Below are 14,694 nucleotides of genomic sequence, written 5' to 3'. Positions count from 1 at the left end.
TAATTTGCTATTTAGGTACAATTTCCTCTTTTTTGCCCTCCTTCTGTTTTTAGCTCTTTTTTTATTGCTTGTGTTGTTTCACTCCTCTATCCCTCTATCGATGAATTCCTCTCCTGCTGTGAGAAAGACTCTCACTCAATGCCTGCTTTATGCACAATGTTAATGAGATTAAGATTCATCCGTCTCTCTCTCTGTCTCCCTCTCTCTTTTTCTCTCTCTCTCTGTGAAGCCACAAAGAAATATAGCCCAGAGACATTTTTGCTGAAAGCCTTGGTTAAGTGCACTTAATTCTTAAGCAGCCAAAGTTGAGTCAGAGGGAGACATTCTGCCAACACAATGTCTGCAAAGCCTCAGTGCCCACGGCATGGACAGTAGGCATGCAGGCCAAGAACAACAAGGCTTTCTCCTTCAGTAGAGACCTCTGTGTTCGCTTATTAAAACATCTTATGGACTCTAGATGGCTGCTCGCTGACTCATCACAGCACTTCTGTTCAGTAGGTTCATTCATCACTTCCCTGTCAGGAGGATGGTGCGGGGAAGACGGACATACAAATAGCCACAGAGGTTGTCTTTGTCTTTTCATTTCTTAAATTATGTCCCCCACGTCTTGCTCTATTTTCCTGTCCCCAACTTCATGTTTTTTTGTGCTGGTGCATAGTTTGTCTTTATTGCCTCTAAAACAGTCAGTTAAGCAAAGCGAGCTGTTGATTAGGAGAGGAATGACAGTTGCGGGACTATTTTTCATCACTGAGCTTACATAACTGTTCAGTGTTTGTTTTATCTTATTTATAGAAATCATATTCGTGCCCAGTGAAAACTTATGACTGTGCTTTATGGAAGTCTCTATGGTGTTTGAAGAAGAAATCCAAGATAAGGCAAACTTAAAAGGTTTAAAAAGAGATATGTGAAATCTTGGAAGGGTGGAACAGAGGAGAGGAGAGGAGAGGAGAGGAGAGGAGAGGAGGAGGAGAGGAGAGGAGAGGAGAGGAGGAGGAGAGGAGAGGAGAGGAGAGGAGGAGGAGAGGAGAGGAGAGGAGAGGAGAGATCTTCTCTGACATGGGCTATCTCCACACTGTACAGACCTACAGTACAGTCACAGCATGCGGGAGTGAACACATCACTGCTGCAGTCAGGGCATCAAATCTGGATAGGAAATAACTGCTGAGGCAACGCAGCAACGTCAGTTGTGAAGCACTTAGGCTGAGCGTGCCTCCCTCTCTCTCCCTGCTGTAATCACGGGATGAGGGGAGGAAGGTTCTGCTTCATTCTGTGCAATGGGGAGAAGAGAGCGCCGGCAGCATAACCATGTCTGCCTCCGACTCGAGTGCTACAGGACTCATCTGTAACAAGGTACGCTGTTGATGCTCCCTGTTTGGGCTGATCGCTCTGCATGCACACCCAGTCTCGTCTTCCATGAGTCTGAGACATCTTCTGTCTGTGTTCGTCCTCTCCCCTCTCATCTCTTTTTAGTCTCAGAAGAACTCTGCTCTGGTTCACACACTTTGCCAGCATCTCCCCACTTCTTCTTCAACCCTCCTTCCTGCTCATGTGTATTTTGGACTTGCTGCACTGTGCAGGCTGTCCATCTGTTTTAGCATGCTAATTTGCATCTCTGCTTCGAACTTATGGACCCATCTGTTAAATGAATTTTGACTCTGTCACTTTGGTTTATCTCCTGTGGTTTTATTAATTAATTCTGACATATAAACAATATAAGATGTCACATTTAGTTTTGTTTGTTTTTTCTTAGTCAGTTTCAAGCGTTTATTTTGAATGTGTAATAGTTATGTCAATCTGCCATGAAAGGACGAATACGAGAATGATCCTTATATAAATAAGAGTATACTGTAGACATATTTCCTTTAAAACCATATTACTTCACAAAAAGATGAACTTTTCATGTAAAGAACAGCAGCTTTGTGAGCTACCCTGATGAACTTACTAACTCCAACTGAAGCCTTATAGTCGCTTGATAGAATTTGTAATAATTGGTAACACAGCTGTGGTTTTGTCCATTTAAGCCATTATTACTAGTAAGACAAAAACACACAAACCTATGGTGAAGCTTCCCTTTCCTATCAGTTCCATGTTAAATGTGAGTCCTGTTGAAGGCTTGCAACACCCGACCTTGCTTTCTGCCACATTGTGTTTATTCAGTTTGCTAATAAATTATAGCTGATTTTAAAATCAACTTAGTTTGTTTCATTTGTTTAATAACCACCAAACTGAACTGATGCATGTACATGGAAACAAGTGAAAATCAATGTGACACTAAAGAGGACAGAGTACGAGAATCAAAATCATGCCATTGTTTAAAGCAAATAAAGAATTAACTTACAAGATTGGGAAGTCCTTGTTAAACTTTAAATTTTGTATTTCTAAATTATCATCTTAAGCATTTCTTTTAGAATCTATAATGAATGTTAGTTTAACATCTAGCCTCTTGTTATCTGAAAAAATTTAATTTAATATAATATCAAATCATGGGGCAATTACAACAAACCAACTGGGGACAAAATATATTAATAATATATTTAGTATCCTTGAAACTTATTTAGAGTCAATAAAGAATCACAGAAAGCAGTTTAATGCTTTAGCAAAAACAATAACAAAAGAAGAAAGAACATCTTTAAGCAAATTTAGGACTGTACTTCTTCACCAACTCGAGAAAATATAAAATTGCAAGGATATGAAAGTGTGTAGGTGAAGGCAGTGTGTCGGTAAATTGTGTAAGAAAGGGTTAATATGTGTTCTCCTTCTTCATCATCGTGGCTCTTGGTGCTTTAATTATGTTTCTTTTCCCCCGGTGTTAGATTTTTCAGACTCAAGCAGGCTTTGTTATTCAAACGTTATCCACATTGTCAGAGACGGATTCAGCTGAAACAGTTTTCTTTTAGGGGTGAGGGGGTGCATGGAAGTTGTGGGAAGGAGGGAAGAAAAGAGGAGCAGAGGTGACAGGTGCAGTGAAAAGACAAAAGAAGGATGCCATCGTTATTGGGCTATATTTAGCTGTTTAATGTCGGTGCTCCTGTCTGGTGTGTGAGGAGTCTTCCAACTGGGACTGTAGCCACTGGGGAGGAGAAGGATGCTGATGAAGTGATGAAATGAAGGATCTGGTGACGTGAGGTTCGGTACCTGGACTCTAATGACTCTTTATTTTCCTTCACAGTGAAAAAAAGAGGTCTAATGCTCTTATTTTTGTGATCGACATCTAAATGTTTTCCGCATAATTGAATCCAGATTTGGGACCTCCTCCTCCGAGTCTGTGCGGGAACCTTCTGGGCACTAAGCTACTTCCTGTGGTCCAAAATCATGCAAGTTAGTGACGCTAAAAATAGGTTTGAGTGCTTGTCTCTGGATGTGTCAGCACAGTGGTGCACTGTAGTGGTGACTGCTAATCACTGCTCCCCCAGTGCCTGCTGGGATAGGTTAAACTCCCCCAACATAAGCTGTTACAAACATTTTATACTTCAACAAGTTGGACAAGTTATAGTGTGAAAAAGACACAGAGACGTGGAGGGATGCATTGAGTCTGCATCAGGGATCAGTTATGATGCCAATGGAATCATCCTCTTCAATTTTTCTGTCTTCTGCTAGTTACTCCTCCCTTCTTTTCGTTCAGGGTTCAGCCGATTCCTACACTAGTCGACCCTCAGATTCCGACCTGTCCCTGGAGGAGGACCAGGAGGCGTCTCGGCGTGAAGCCGAGCGCCAGGCTCAGCTACAGCTAGAGAGAGCCAAGGTGAGAGCCCAAGGGTCAAAGGTTAATGTCAGACTCTCAATTCCAGAGGAGCAGCATGGAAACAGAGTCATTTAAACACCCAGAGATAATATTTGATTCATCAAATTATCGTTTTATATCAACTAAAACTGGTTCAAGCTGACGCACAAAGGCAAAAGATCATTTGTTGTGCATCATTATCTTTTTGTATTTATAATTTTATTTGATTTATTTATTTTTTAATCTTTCAACAGTCCAAACCAGTAGCTTTTGCAGTGAAAACCAATGTGAGTTACTGTGGAGCACTTGATGAAGACTGTCCAGTTCAAGGTGCTGCCATTAACTTTGAAACCAAAGACTTTCTCCACATAAAAGAGGTACGAGGCCTTCAGCATTAAGATCAAGATGCCATCAGTGACTAGCTGTCTGTAACCAACAAACTCATTTACCCTCTTGGTTCCTTTTAAACCATAGTTTGTGTGAAAATAATAAGTTATCCAGGGAATAAAATGTCAGAACTTTTTAATTCCATATTTGAATAAACTTCTATTCCCTATACCTTCCGCGTTTTCATCCTGACGCAACCACATGCATTACGATGGTCATATTGCAATGAGAGCTTATCTGTGAGGACACATCTTGCAGTGTCATTTCTGAGTCATAGAAGGTGCTGTCACTGTCCTGCAGAAATACAACAATGATTGGTGGATTGGTCGGCTGGTGAAGGAAGGAGCAGACATCACTTTCATTCCGAGCCCAGTGAAACTGGAGGCCATGAGAATCAAACAAGAGCAGAAAGCAGCAGCAAGGTCAGAGGCCACGTACCTCTGAGAGATGTCTCTCTTTCCACCCTTCTACTTGTTTCTTTCCTTTGTTCTAATTTACCGGCTTCCTACCTAACACAGTCTTTGAAAACCTTTTTTAGAATTAGTTCTTGCTCAAGTGTGGATCTTTTTTTTTTTTTTTTGCGAGGTCTTCTTTCTAAATTGCCTCCTGAGGGGATTCATGCATAAAGAAGCTCACATTATGTTGCTCCACAGGAAAGGAAACGCTTCATCCGGAGGCTGGAGGGCCACCCCGCCATCTGCAGGTAAGTCGTGCTATTGTCGCTGCTCTGTCTGTACTGAGACAGCATGTTCTTACTAGTACAGAACTGCATAGAAGACTATTCTGCGACAAAATATTTTAAAAAGTAAGTGATACATGATTAGAAATATTCTTCCATGATTAAACCAAGCGTAAAGATCATGCAATGAGGGAAATGGATGACCTCAAAATAAATATATGTCTTAAATCAAGCAAGGCATGCATGCATGCATCTCCTTGACTCATAACTTATTACCAGAGCCTTATTAGCAGCTTACTTAATGTTTACTCTGTTTTTAATGAAAGCCAAACAGAAGCAGAAACAGGTATGTTTGCATTGCAAGTCTTCATCTTTGTTTTACTTTAACTCTATTCAATACATTTAAGAACACTTGTGACTATCCTGCTACACGCGCCACATTTCAGTATATTATTACTATTTTCTTATAGTTAGGGAATTGTTTAGCATTATAATAAATTCATTTCACTATGTTGTTAATGATATGCCTGTCTGTGTGTTGGTCTGTGCAGACTGAGCATGTCCCTCCGTATGATGTGGTCCCTTCCATGCGTCCAGTGGTGTTGGTGGGTCCTTCGCTCAAAGGCTATGAGGTAAGAAAACCATCCAGATTGCATCTCAGTTTCATTTAACTTCCCAAGGTTCTGTCATGTAGCGAAAGATTTACACATCTGCATGATGGAGTAGTACATATTTTTGTGCAGACATGTTCACTTGAATTTGGTGATGCTATAACTATTGGATTTGAGGAAAATGTTACATTTTCTTCTCATTCAGGTTAACATGTTACCATTTAACAGACTTTTCCCATTCTTTGATCTGTATCCAATATTGGCAAAATTAATGGCCCCTTTATCAAACTTGTTAGTACTGTATTTCGAGTTGCTTACCAAATTTATGTCCAGGGACATCTAGTGGTCTGGTGTTGAACTGTAACCAACTGAACACTCCTCTTAATCCTCCGCTATGGGGGCTATTAAAAATGTGGGAATATGAAAGGTTCTCCCTGAAGCTCTTGTAGGAATAAGGTTATGTAACACGGTGGATTCCATGGAAGACAGCTTCCCCTCCCCCATATATATGATCCATAAACAAAAACATAAGTCCCATTTACTTCTCTGTTATGTATATATGTTACAGGAATACAGGGTCATTGTACTTTTGTTTCTGTCCTAGCACCTGACATGTTTACATAAAAGCATGAGGTGTTAGGATGATGTTTGATGTTGTTTGCACACTATACAACCAGGAGGCATTAACAACAGTCGGTCATGTTAACTGCAAACTCAGACAACACTCCAAATTGGGGAGATGGCTTGAGGTCCTTAACCCTAGCCAAGAACAGGATAAACCATCGCAAACAAAAATATATATTTAATGTGATTTTAAAAGCTTCTTTTTCCCAAAAAACTCTGGCTCACTAAATAAAGTCAAAAGCCACCTACTGGAGTGGCATTATTGTACATTGTTGTTGTTTTGTTCAGTGCAAACAAGCAAATGTAGCACACAGAAAGGACTCCTTCATTCAAGCTATCTAAAAAGATCTATAGTTTCATGTTATTATAGCCTTCACTAATTAAAACACGATTATGAATATTTCATGTATGCTAATATTGTATTCCATGTCTTCTGTAACTCCTACTAAATCTTTTGTCATTAGCATGCAGGATAGAACATTGAAGGCAGGATACAGAATAGAACATTGTAGGCAGGATAGCATCCACAGCAGAGCCCAGAAGGGCTGATAGCATGTAGCTTTTCTGTTGTTAGTAAGGCAAAATAAATGCAGCTCAATGCTGTGGTGATTTTAGAAAGGTAACCAGTAAATAAATATAACTGCAATGATGATATCTGAGGGGTTCTTTTTCTCTGCATTTGTACAGTATATTCCAGTTTAGACCGGATTTTCCAGTATGGATTTGTTGGGTTTCATTAAAAGAGAATCCCTCTTGTCTCCATTACCTCATTAAAACTGATACCAAACACCACTGTCATATCCTGATGGAATTATGGTGCACACAACAGGAATCTTAGATCCATACTGACTCATATGGTAATATAGATTATGCACCCTTATATATTATCTGTCTCTGATATGTCACTACAATTAACAATAATTCATAGGACGAGATGTATGAAAGCTTATGACAGGGTGCCCAGGGAGGAACTGTGGTATTGTATGAGGAAGTCTGGAGTGGCAGAGAAGTATGTTAGAGCGGTGCAGGACATGTATGAAGACTGTAAGACAGTGGTGAGGTGTGCTGTAGGTGTGACAGAGGAGTTCAAGGTGGAGGTGGGACTGCATCAGGGATCAGCTCTGAACCCCTTCTTGTTCGCTATGGTGATGGACAGGCTGACAGACGAGGTTAGACAGGAATCTCCATGGACTATGATGTTTGCAGATGACATTGTGATCTGTGGTGAGAGCAGGGAACAGGTGGAGGAGAAGCTAGAGAGGTGGAGGTTTGTCCTGGAAAGGAGAGGAATGAAGGTTAGCCGCAGTAAGACAGAGTACATGTGTGTGAATGAGAGGGACCCAAGTGGAAGAGTGAGGTTACAGGGAGAAGAGATCAAGAAGGTGGAGGATTTTAAGTACTTAGGGTCAACAGTCCAGAGCATTGGAGAGTGTGGAAAAGAGGTGAAGAAGCGTGTACAGGCAGGAAGGAACGGGTGGAAAAAAAGTGTCAGGTGTGATGTGTGATAGAAGAGTTTCAGCTAAAATGAAAGGAAAGGTGTACAAAACTGTGGTGAGACCAGCGATGTTGTTGTTCTAGAGACAGTGTCACTGAGGAGAAGACAGGAGACAGAGCTGGAGGTAGCAGAGATGAAGATGCTGAGGTTCTCTCTGGGAGTGACCAGGAAGGATAGGATCAGGAATGAGTACATCAGAGGGACAGCACATGTTAGAGGTTTTGGAGAAGACTGAGATGGTTTGGACATGTCCAGAGGAGAGATAGTGAATATATTGGTAGAAGGATGCTGAGTTTTGAACTGCCAGGCAGCAGGCATAGAGGAAGTCCAGAGAGGAGGTTTATGGATGTAGTGAAAGAGGGCATGAAGGTAGTTGGTGTTACTGAAGAGAATGCAGAAGACAGGGTTAGATGGGGGCAACTGATTCGCTGTGGCAACCCCTGAAGGGAAAGGGAAAAAGGAGAAGAAGATGTATGAAAATAAATGTATGAAAAATGTATATTTCATTCTTTATGGAATATCTCCATTTCAAATGAGTCTGGATCAATGTGCAGAAATATAAAACCAGTAATTAAAAAGAATTGTCTGTGCTTCAACATTTCCTCTTTTTCTCTCTCTTCTCTCTTCTGTGACTGCGTGCATGTCAGGCCTGTTCAGTTTGTGTGTGAAATATTCATGCACTGCTCCTGTGATGTGCTTCAGGGATGCTCTGGTGGTGAACACGAAACTGCCTTCCTCTCTCTTTGTTTTTCTCACTTCTTTGACTCTCCTCTGCATGTTGAAAATGATTTCTCACCATGGTTCTACAAAGTTGTCTCATTCTGCCCGTCTCATGCAGTACTGTTGTTTCTCCATGTTTCTGTTACTTTTTGGATGATCATGAATGCCGTGCACTATATCCATTTTTTAAGGGACACCAACTTTTGAAAATAGAGTTTCACTTCAACCTCATATTACCCATGCAAAAAGAGTAATATTTTTTCTCAGTTACATATATGTTTTATACTTATAAATCCTTAAACCGCATCTTCATCCAGTCTATTGTAAAATAAAGTCTATATGTTTTCAAATATTTAAAGAGAAGAACTTTGCCCCCCTGTACAGGAAACCATAACTTAGCTTGGTATAAAAAAATAATAAAAGAGTGATTCTTTCTTTCCAGACACCAGTATGGCCAGTGTCTATTAATATATTTATCAAAAACCAGGGCTGCCAAAAGTGGGGACCTGATTTCACATCTAAATCTTTTTTACTTTTTACTTTGAAAAGAAGAAATATTTTTCAGATGTGAAGAATCCATATGAATTTTTTTTTTCATTTTTTAAAAATAATCCACCAAAAAAAAAAAACATAGGCAGAGAAACACATCACATAGGAAGTATGTCACTTCAGGCACCTGAACAATACATTAATGTTTCCTCAATGTCCATGAGCACACAGCAATACAAGTACTTTTTTTAGCCGTCCTATAAACAAGGATGGAATGATAAACAGTAGGATTTCATAGGTGAAGACATGTAAACAAATACCATACATGGAAAACAATACATGAAAGGTTTCTTATAGTTGCTCATAGAAATATTTTACAGGGCTAAAATTAATGTGTTGTATTTATGTAGATTTAGCTGACCCAAAGGTGCATAAATAAGTGAACAAATTCATTAATGTCTCACCTATCTTCCCTTCATCCTTTCTTTCTCTCAGGTAACAGATATGATGCAGAAAGCCTTATTTGACTTCTTAAAGCACAGATTTGACGGCAGGTGGGTACGACTGTCTGCTGCAGCCCAGCCTACAGCCTACAGTAATGCTTCGACTGAGCCACGGGGCTGTCGGTGGGATTCTACCTATCATGTTTCATGGTCAATACGACACTTGATGATGATGATTTATTTTTAGCAGCAACAGACTACAAGTTTGTCTCGTCCTTTGCAATGGAATGGTTGCGAATGTGATGTGATGAGACGCTTCTTCCGTAGGATCTCTATTACACGGGTGACTGCTGATCTGTCACTGGCGAAGCGCTCAGTGCTGAACAAAAAGGCCATAATGGAGAGATCCAACACACGCTCCAGTCTGGGTGAGCGGAGAGAACGTTGTCATTGATCTTTTTTAGATCAATAAAGATTCATCCCTGCTAAGAATAAATACCTCAAGTGTATGCTCAATTTGAGTGAAGTTTCTCGGTTAAAATGTGTGAAACAACCGTCTATTTTCAATCTGGTGACAGCTGAGGTTCAGAGTGAAATCGAGAGAATCTTTGAACTGGCCAAGTCTCTCCAGCTGGTCGTCTTGGACGCCGACACCATCAACCACCCGGCACAACTGCTCAAAACTTCCCTGGCTCCCATCGTCGTCTACGTCAAAGTGTCCTCACCTAAGGTAGATCTCAACTCATATAACCTTCAGGATTTAGGCTAGACTAATGTTTTGTCTCGTGTATTATCGTTGAAATTACAGCTGAGACGATGGGGATCAACTCAGATCAAATGAATTAACTAGGTCCTGTAGAAATCAAATTAATCTTTTGGTTGTTTATCAGATTAAAATAAATTTTCCAAAATTGCTCTCCAATGTCAGGATAAAAAAAAAATCGATAAAATCATTTGACAATTACAATTATTTAGGTAATTTTTAGTTTTTTATTTTATTCATAATTTTATTTGGCTAATTTTTGACACAATTGTTAAAATTTTTGTATATTTGTTGTCAATTAATTTTTTTTTTCACACATGGCATTGCTTACGTACAGGTTAACACACAGACAACTTCTTGAACTGGAGGTTCAAACAGAAGACTATGGTCAGTTTTTGAATAATATACTAGGAGGAAATTATGTGAGAGATTAGATAAAATTAGATTTCATTAGATTAGATTAGATTAAATTAGATTAATTAGATTAGATTAACTTTACAGCTTTGTCTGTTTTTGTTTTAAACTTTTTTCTGACATTTTTTCCTCTCTCTGGTTTTACAGGTTCTCCAGAGGCTGATCAAATCACGGGGGAAGTCACAAAGCAAACACCTCAATGTCCAGATGATGGCGGGGGACAAGCTGGCTCAGTGTCCACCTGTATGTCCTTAATAAATTTATCTCATAATTAGAATGATTTGAACACTTGAAAAAGGTTTTTATGTTTATATCCGTGACCCATTAGGAAATGTTTGACGTCATCCTGGATGAGAATCAGCTGGAGGATGCATGCGAGCATCTAGCAGAGTACCTGGAAATTTACTGGCGTGCTACGCATCTCCCTTGTTCTGTCCCCGTTAACCCTTTAACGGACCAAAGTGTGATCACCCCACCCTCAGCTAACTCCAGCCAACAAGTGAGACCAGTTTATAATTAGTGCTTGACTAATTAATAAATAAGATATGACATTAACTTTGACATTTTCTTTGTCCATTGGCAGTTTTCTGAAACTCAAGAGTTGATAGAATGAAACAGCAACAGTCCCAAGGTGAGAAGAAATGAGCTTTTGTTGCTTACTTTGATAAGCTTTATTATCTGTTGGTTACTATTTCCAGTACCGATGGGATTTTCTTTCTTTAAGCACAGTGAAGGAAGAGCAGCTTGTGCCATCAATAGGAGTCGGACTTGGAGGTCATAGAGCACAGGGACGGGGGCACCTCCAGGGGGCAGCAGCAACCCTCATGTCTCCAAAGCTGGCCACTACTTTCTCTGGTGACATCTAAGGCAAAGACAAGAACAAAAGCACAGGCCATTAAAAAAGAAAAAGAAGGAAGCTGGAAGAAGTAGAGAATCAAAAACAGGGAGGTAGAGGAGGATAAGTATGGCTCCACATCACTGCTGCCCCTCGGCAAGAGCTCCCTATTCCCACTGGCACGCGACAACTCAGGGCCACTTTCTACAGCTGCATGCTTACTGGTAACTGAAACCAGTATAGCATTGCAGTCACTGCACATTACCCTCGTCTCACCATCCCTTCCACCCTGACCTTGTTCCCAACTCCCTGATTTCACACTGGGGGTCACATGGCAAAGCATGGCCAGCCCTTGTGTGAACAGAAACCCAGAATTGACTGTCCCAGAAGCAAATTGTACAGTACTGAAACATATTGATGGCGTCAGTATAGCACAAAATCCAAACTTGAATAGCTTCAAATCCCATGGTTCCCATGGTTTCCTCCATGATTTACCTACTTCAGTATTCGGCCAAAGAGTGCGGAGAATGAGAGAAAACTAATTCTATATGTCTTCCATCACTACAAGCTCTCTGCTTTCATTCCAGTTTCACTAAATGACACCGAAAAGGCACAAATATTTCTTCATTATTTGCTCTATCCATTAAATGTTTTGAAAGTTAGAATTTTCAGTTAATTTTTTTATAGTGCCTATCTAACTTATCTGTAAATCATACCTTGGCCCTCAGTATAGATACCTGATATTGATCTGCACAACAACACTGTAAAACCCATATATGACAAGCATATGTTTGCAGGTCAATAGTCTATATACAGTACATCTTTAGTCACAGATATGAATGTGTAAATGATGGTCTATCAGCTAAAGAAGAACTGATCACAAGAACTGTAGTTTGTTTGCAGATTGTTGGTGACACATCCCACAACAAAAGCAATTACAGCTAAAGAAGTTGGTGTTTAAAATAGGTCTTGGCGTCATAAAAATTAAAGGAAAATCATCAACCCACATTTGACAAATGTAGTTTTAATTAGTCATATATAACAATTCCACTAATATTCTAGTTGTGAGTCGTTGTAAATTAGTATTTTTAAATCCACAACAGTTTACATTTTTCATTCTATAATTATTTGATCTGCACAGAGATCAAAATACAACATGGTGACAAATAAAGAGTCTCTGATTAAAGTAACACTGAAAGCTTGAGACCGGAATAATGGACTACTATTCACTATTGACCAGAAGCTGCATATTATATTTTGAATAAGTTAAATTGTCTCATTCTCATATTTTGCTACATTTTATACAGATTGCAAATTTAAAATGGAGAAATAAAAAAAATTTTTTTTTGGTTTAGCTTTAAGTAAATGTGAAGATATGGTGTGATCATTCACACCATGAAGACAAGAACGTATCTGCATTTTTAAAAAACATATCAGTGGAATAATTTCAATTGACACTTGCAACTACAATTCAGTAGCAAATGGTAGTTGAGGGTAACTTCAGAATGAATTGCAGCATGTGTTCCTACATGTAAGAAGGGTGACCTCTGGCGGCATTTATGTTGTACCTGCAGACACTCGTCTTATTCTTCTGTCCGTTACAAACATTCTGTAACACATGCATTGAATATAATATACATATATAAAAGAATATGCAAAACATCAGTTATAAGACTAGTTTAATGCCACAATGACCAAAAGCTTTAATTAAATTTACCTTTTGTGTTTATTTACTCATCTATTTGCCTCTTACTAACAAACATGAATGCATCATGTACTTTGCATTGAAATCCTCACATTAATCCATCAGCTCTTATATAAAGTCATAAAATTTCACAAACTCCAGATGTAAATAATCTAATATACAGTATGTGCATGATACATTATATTCCTGTTTCATCAGAAGGGCTTTTTGGGACCATCCTCACATGAGCCATTCACTCTTCAGAGTAAATCAACATGATCTGTATAATCAGTCACATATAGACATGATCAGAGCTTCACTGTACATACTTTACATTCATTATGCAGATATTAATATTATACTTAGCAAACTGCACAGCAACAAACACACCCTAACAGAAGGTAGAAAGGGTTTAGTCACAGTATACAGTTGTCTACGAAATGCCTCAGAAAAGCATGTGTTCCAATATGTTTCCATGTTTTAGGAGCACTTTAATGTTAGCTTCCACTGGTTGTTTGACTGTTTCATCAACTTCAACTTGATGGAATACCTTGAGCACTTGCAGCAGCTATATACACACATTTAGACTTCTGTTTGTTTCATTTCTATTGCAGGAATTTTCTTTTTTACAAGAAGTGAGTTATTCTTTGGATGTCCAAAGCACAATTTTCTACAGTCATCAGTTCCTATTGCATTACACTTGCCTAAAATCTGTATGCAATAAGTCTAGCAGGAGACACTGGCTGAGACTATCAAGGCATCTCCTCATTTATGATGGGATGTAATTGCACTATTATTATTTACATGTCGCTTTATGATGCAATAAATGCACTGAACGTTTTGCTGTACCAATCTCCAATATGAAACAAGTTATCTGGTCTAACGCTGTCACCGTATTTCACGTGGTTTCTGACAAGTCAGTGAGAGAAACCAGAAATCTCTGGTGATGATGTATACAGGGTGCACCTTTGGTCGAAAATTACATCTGAATGCGGGGGTGAATAAAACACAACATTTAAGTAACATATCTGTGTGGCGTTTGTGTTTCTCATCAGTGATACATTCCACAACCACCAGAGGGAGGAAGTGTTGCATCTGTAGCTTCAGATGGTGTCAGTCTTTTCCCATTGAAGAACAAAAATATACAAACATATCCTATTTTCAAAATTGTCAATTAGATGGTAAGTTTGGTCGAAATACAAACAAGAGCCATCAGAGATGAGACCCCACCCCGCAGCTGCAGCAAAACTGAATCGAATGTATTTCTATGAATACAATCTGTTTCAGTTTAACAGAAACAAGTCAAAATCATACCCATGAAGATTGGACAAATTCAATAAGAAGCAAAAAGGTTCAACGGGACAATGTATTAAGGCAACATCAGCACTATATGTAACATATTGCAATGGAAATGCATAAATTAAATATTACAAAGCCCTTTCACTGAGCAGAGATCACATTTGATGACTGCAGGTCATCAATCTGTTTAACCATTCATAATCTGTGCATGTATGTTACTCTTTTAGATTATGCTTTTGGTCCATTACTCACAGCAAACCATACTGTTATTTCTGACAGACACAATCATCCTCCGTCCTTCAACTGCCATATATTACTAGTAGAAACCTACTGTCAAGTCCTCTGATGTTAATTTGGCATGTCTTTACAGACACACTGACAAAGTCAGCGACTAGAAGATGGAGTGTGGAAGTTATCCTAGAAATCTGGAGTTAAACCTATCTGCTGATCAGCTAGTGGTGGGAAAATGTCAGTATCTCAGTTCAGATTTTTAAACATCTGAACATTTTTGAGAATGTTAACGACTCAGT

At 39.2% G+C, this 14,694-nt stretch overlaps 1 protein-coding gene across 3 annotated transcripts; it reads left to right on the top strand.

Annotated features, from left to right (window-relative positions):
• Nucleotides 1-1,256: 1,256 nt before the first annotated feature.
• Nucleotides 1,257-13,872, top strand: cacnb3b (calcium channel, voltage-dependent, beta 3b). Of its 3 annotated transcripts, XM_068332021.1 has the most exons (14): nucleotides 1,257-1,350; nucleotides 3,623-3,742; nucleotides 3,976-4,098; nucleotides 4,409-4,530; nucleotides 4,762-4,811; nucleotides 5,114-5,133; nucleotides 5,339-5,419; nucleotides 9,222-9,280; nucleotides 9,497-9,597; nucleotides 9,748-9,899; nucleotides 10,494-10,589; nucleotides 10,675-10,845; nucleotides 10,930-10,977; nucleotides 11,071-13,872. In XM_068332021.1, the coding sequence occupies exons 1-13, from the start codon at nucleotides 1,306-1,308 to the stop codon at nucleotides 10,957-10,959; spliced, it is 1,170 nt and encodes a 389-aa protein (XP_068188122.1). In that variant the 5' UTR covers nucleotides 1,257-1,305; the 3' UTR covers nucleotides 10,960-10,977; nucleotides 11,071-13,872. The 3 variants fall into 3 exon arrangements, with proteins under 3 accessions (XP_068188122.1, XP_068188111.1, XP_068188102.1); XM_068332010.1 differs by lacking the exon at nucleotides 1,257-1,350 and having other exon boundaries at nucleotides 2,709-3,742; nucleotides 11,076-13,872; XM_068332001.1 differs by lacking the exon at nucleotides 1,257-1,350 and having other exon boundaries at nucleotides 2,709-3,742.
• Nucleotides 13,873-14,694: the final 822 nt, after the last annotated feature.

The sequence above is a fragment of the Antennarius striatus genome, chromosome 2 (assembly GCF_040054535.1).
Source record: "Antennarius striatus isolate MH-2024 chromosome 2, ASM4005453v1, whole genome shotgun sequence".
In the NCBI taxonomy this organism is placed as follows: domain Eukaryota; kingdom Metazoa; phylum Chordata; class Actinopteri; order Lophiiformes; family Antennariidae; genus Antennarius; species Antennarius striatus.
The sequence above is the reverse complement of the archived record's forward strand: the minus strand, read 5'-3'. Positions and strand labels throughout refer to the sequence as shown.

Excerpts from the sequence above, each read along its gene's own strand:
- cacnb3b (XM_068332010.1), top strand. The coding sequence starts at position 3,551 with ATGATGCCAATGGAATCATCCTCTTCAATTTTTCTGTCTTCTGCTAGT. Across the intron at positions 3,743-3,975 it reads TACAGCTAGAGAGAGCCAAG|TCCAAACCAGTAGCTTTTGC; the intron begins GTGAGAGCCCAA and ends ATCTTTCAACAG. Across the intron at positions 4,812-5,113 it reads GGCCACCCCGCCATCTGCAG|CCAAACAGAAGCAGAAACAG; the intron begins GTAAGTCGTGCT and ends TTTTAATGAAAG.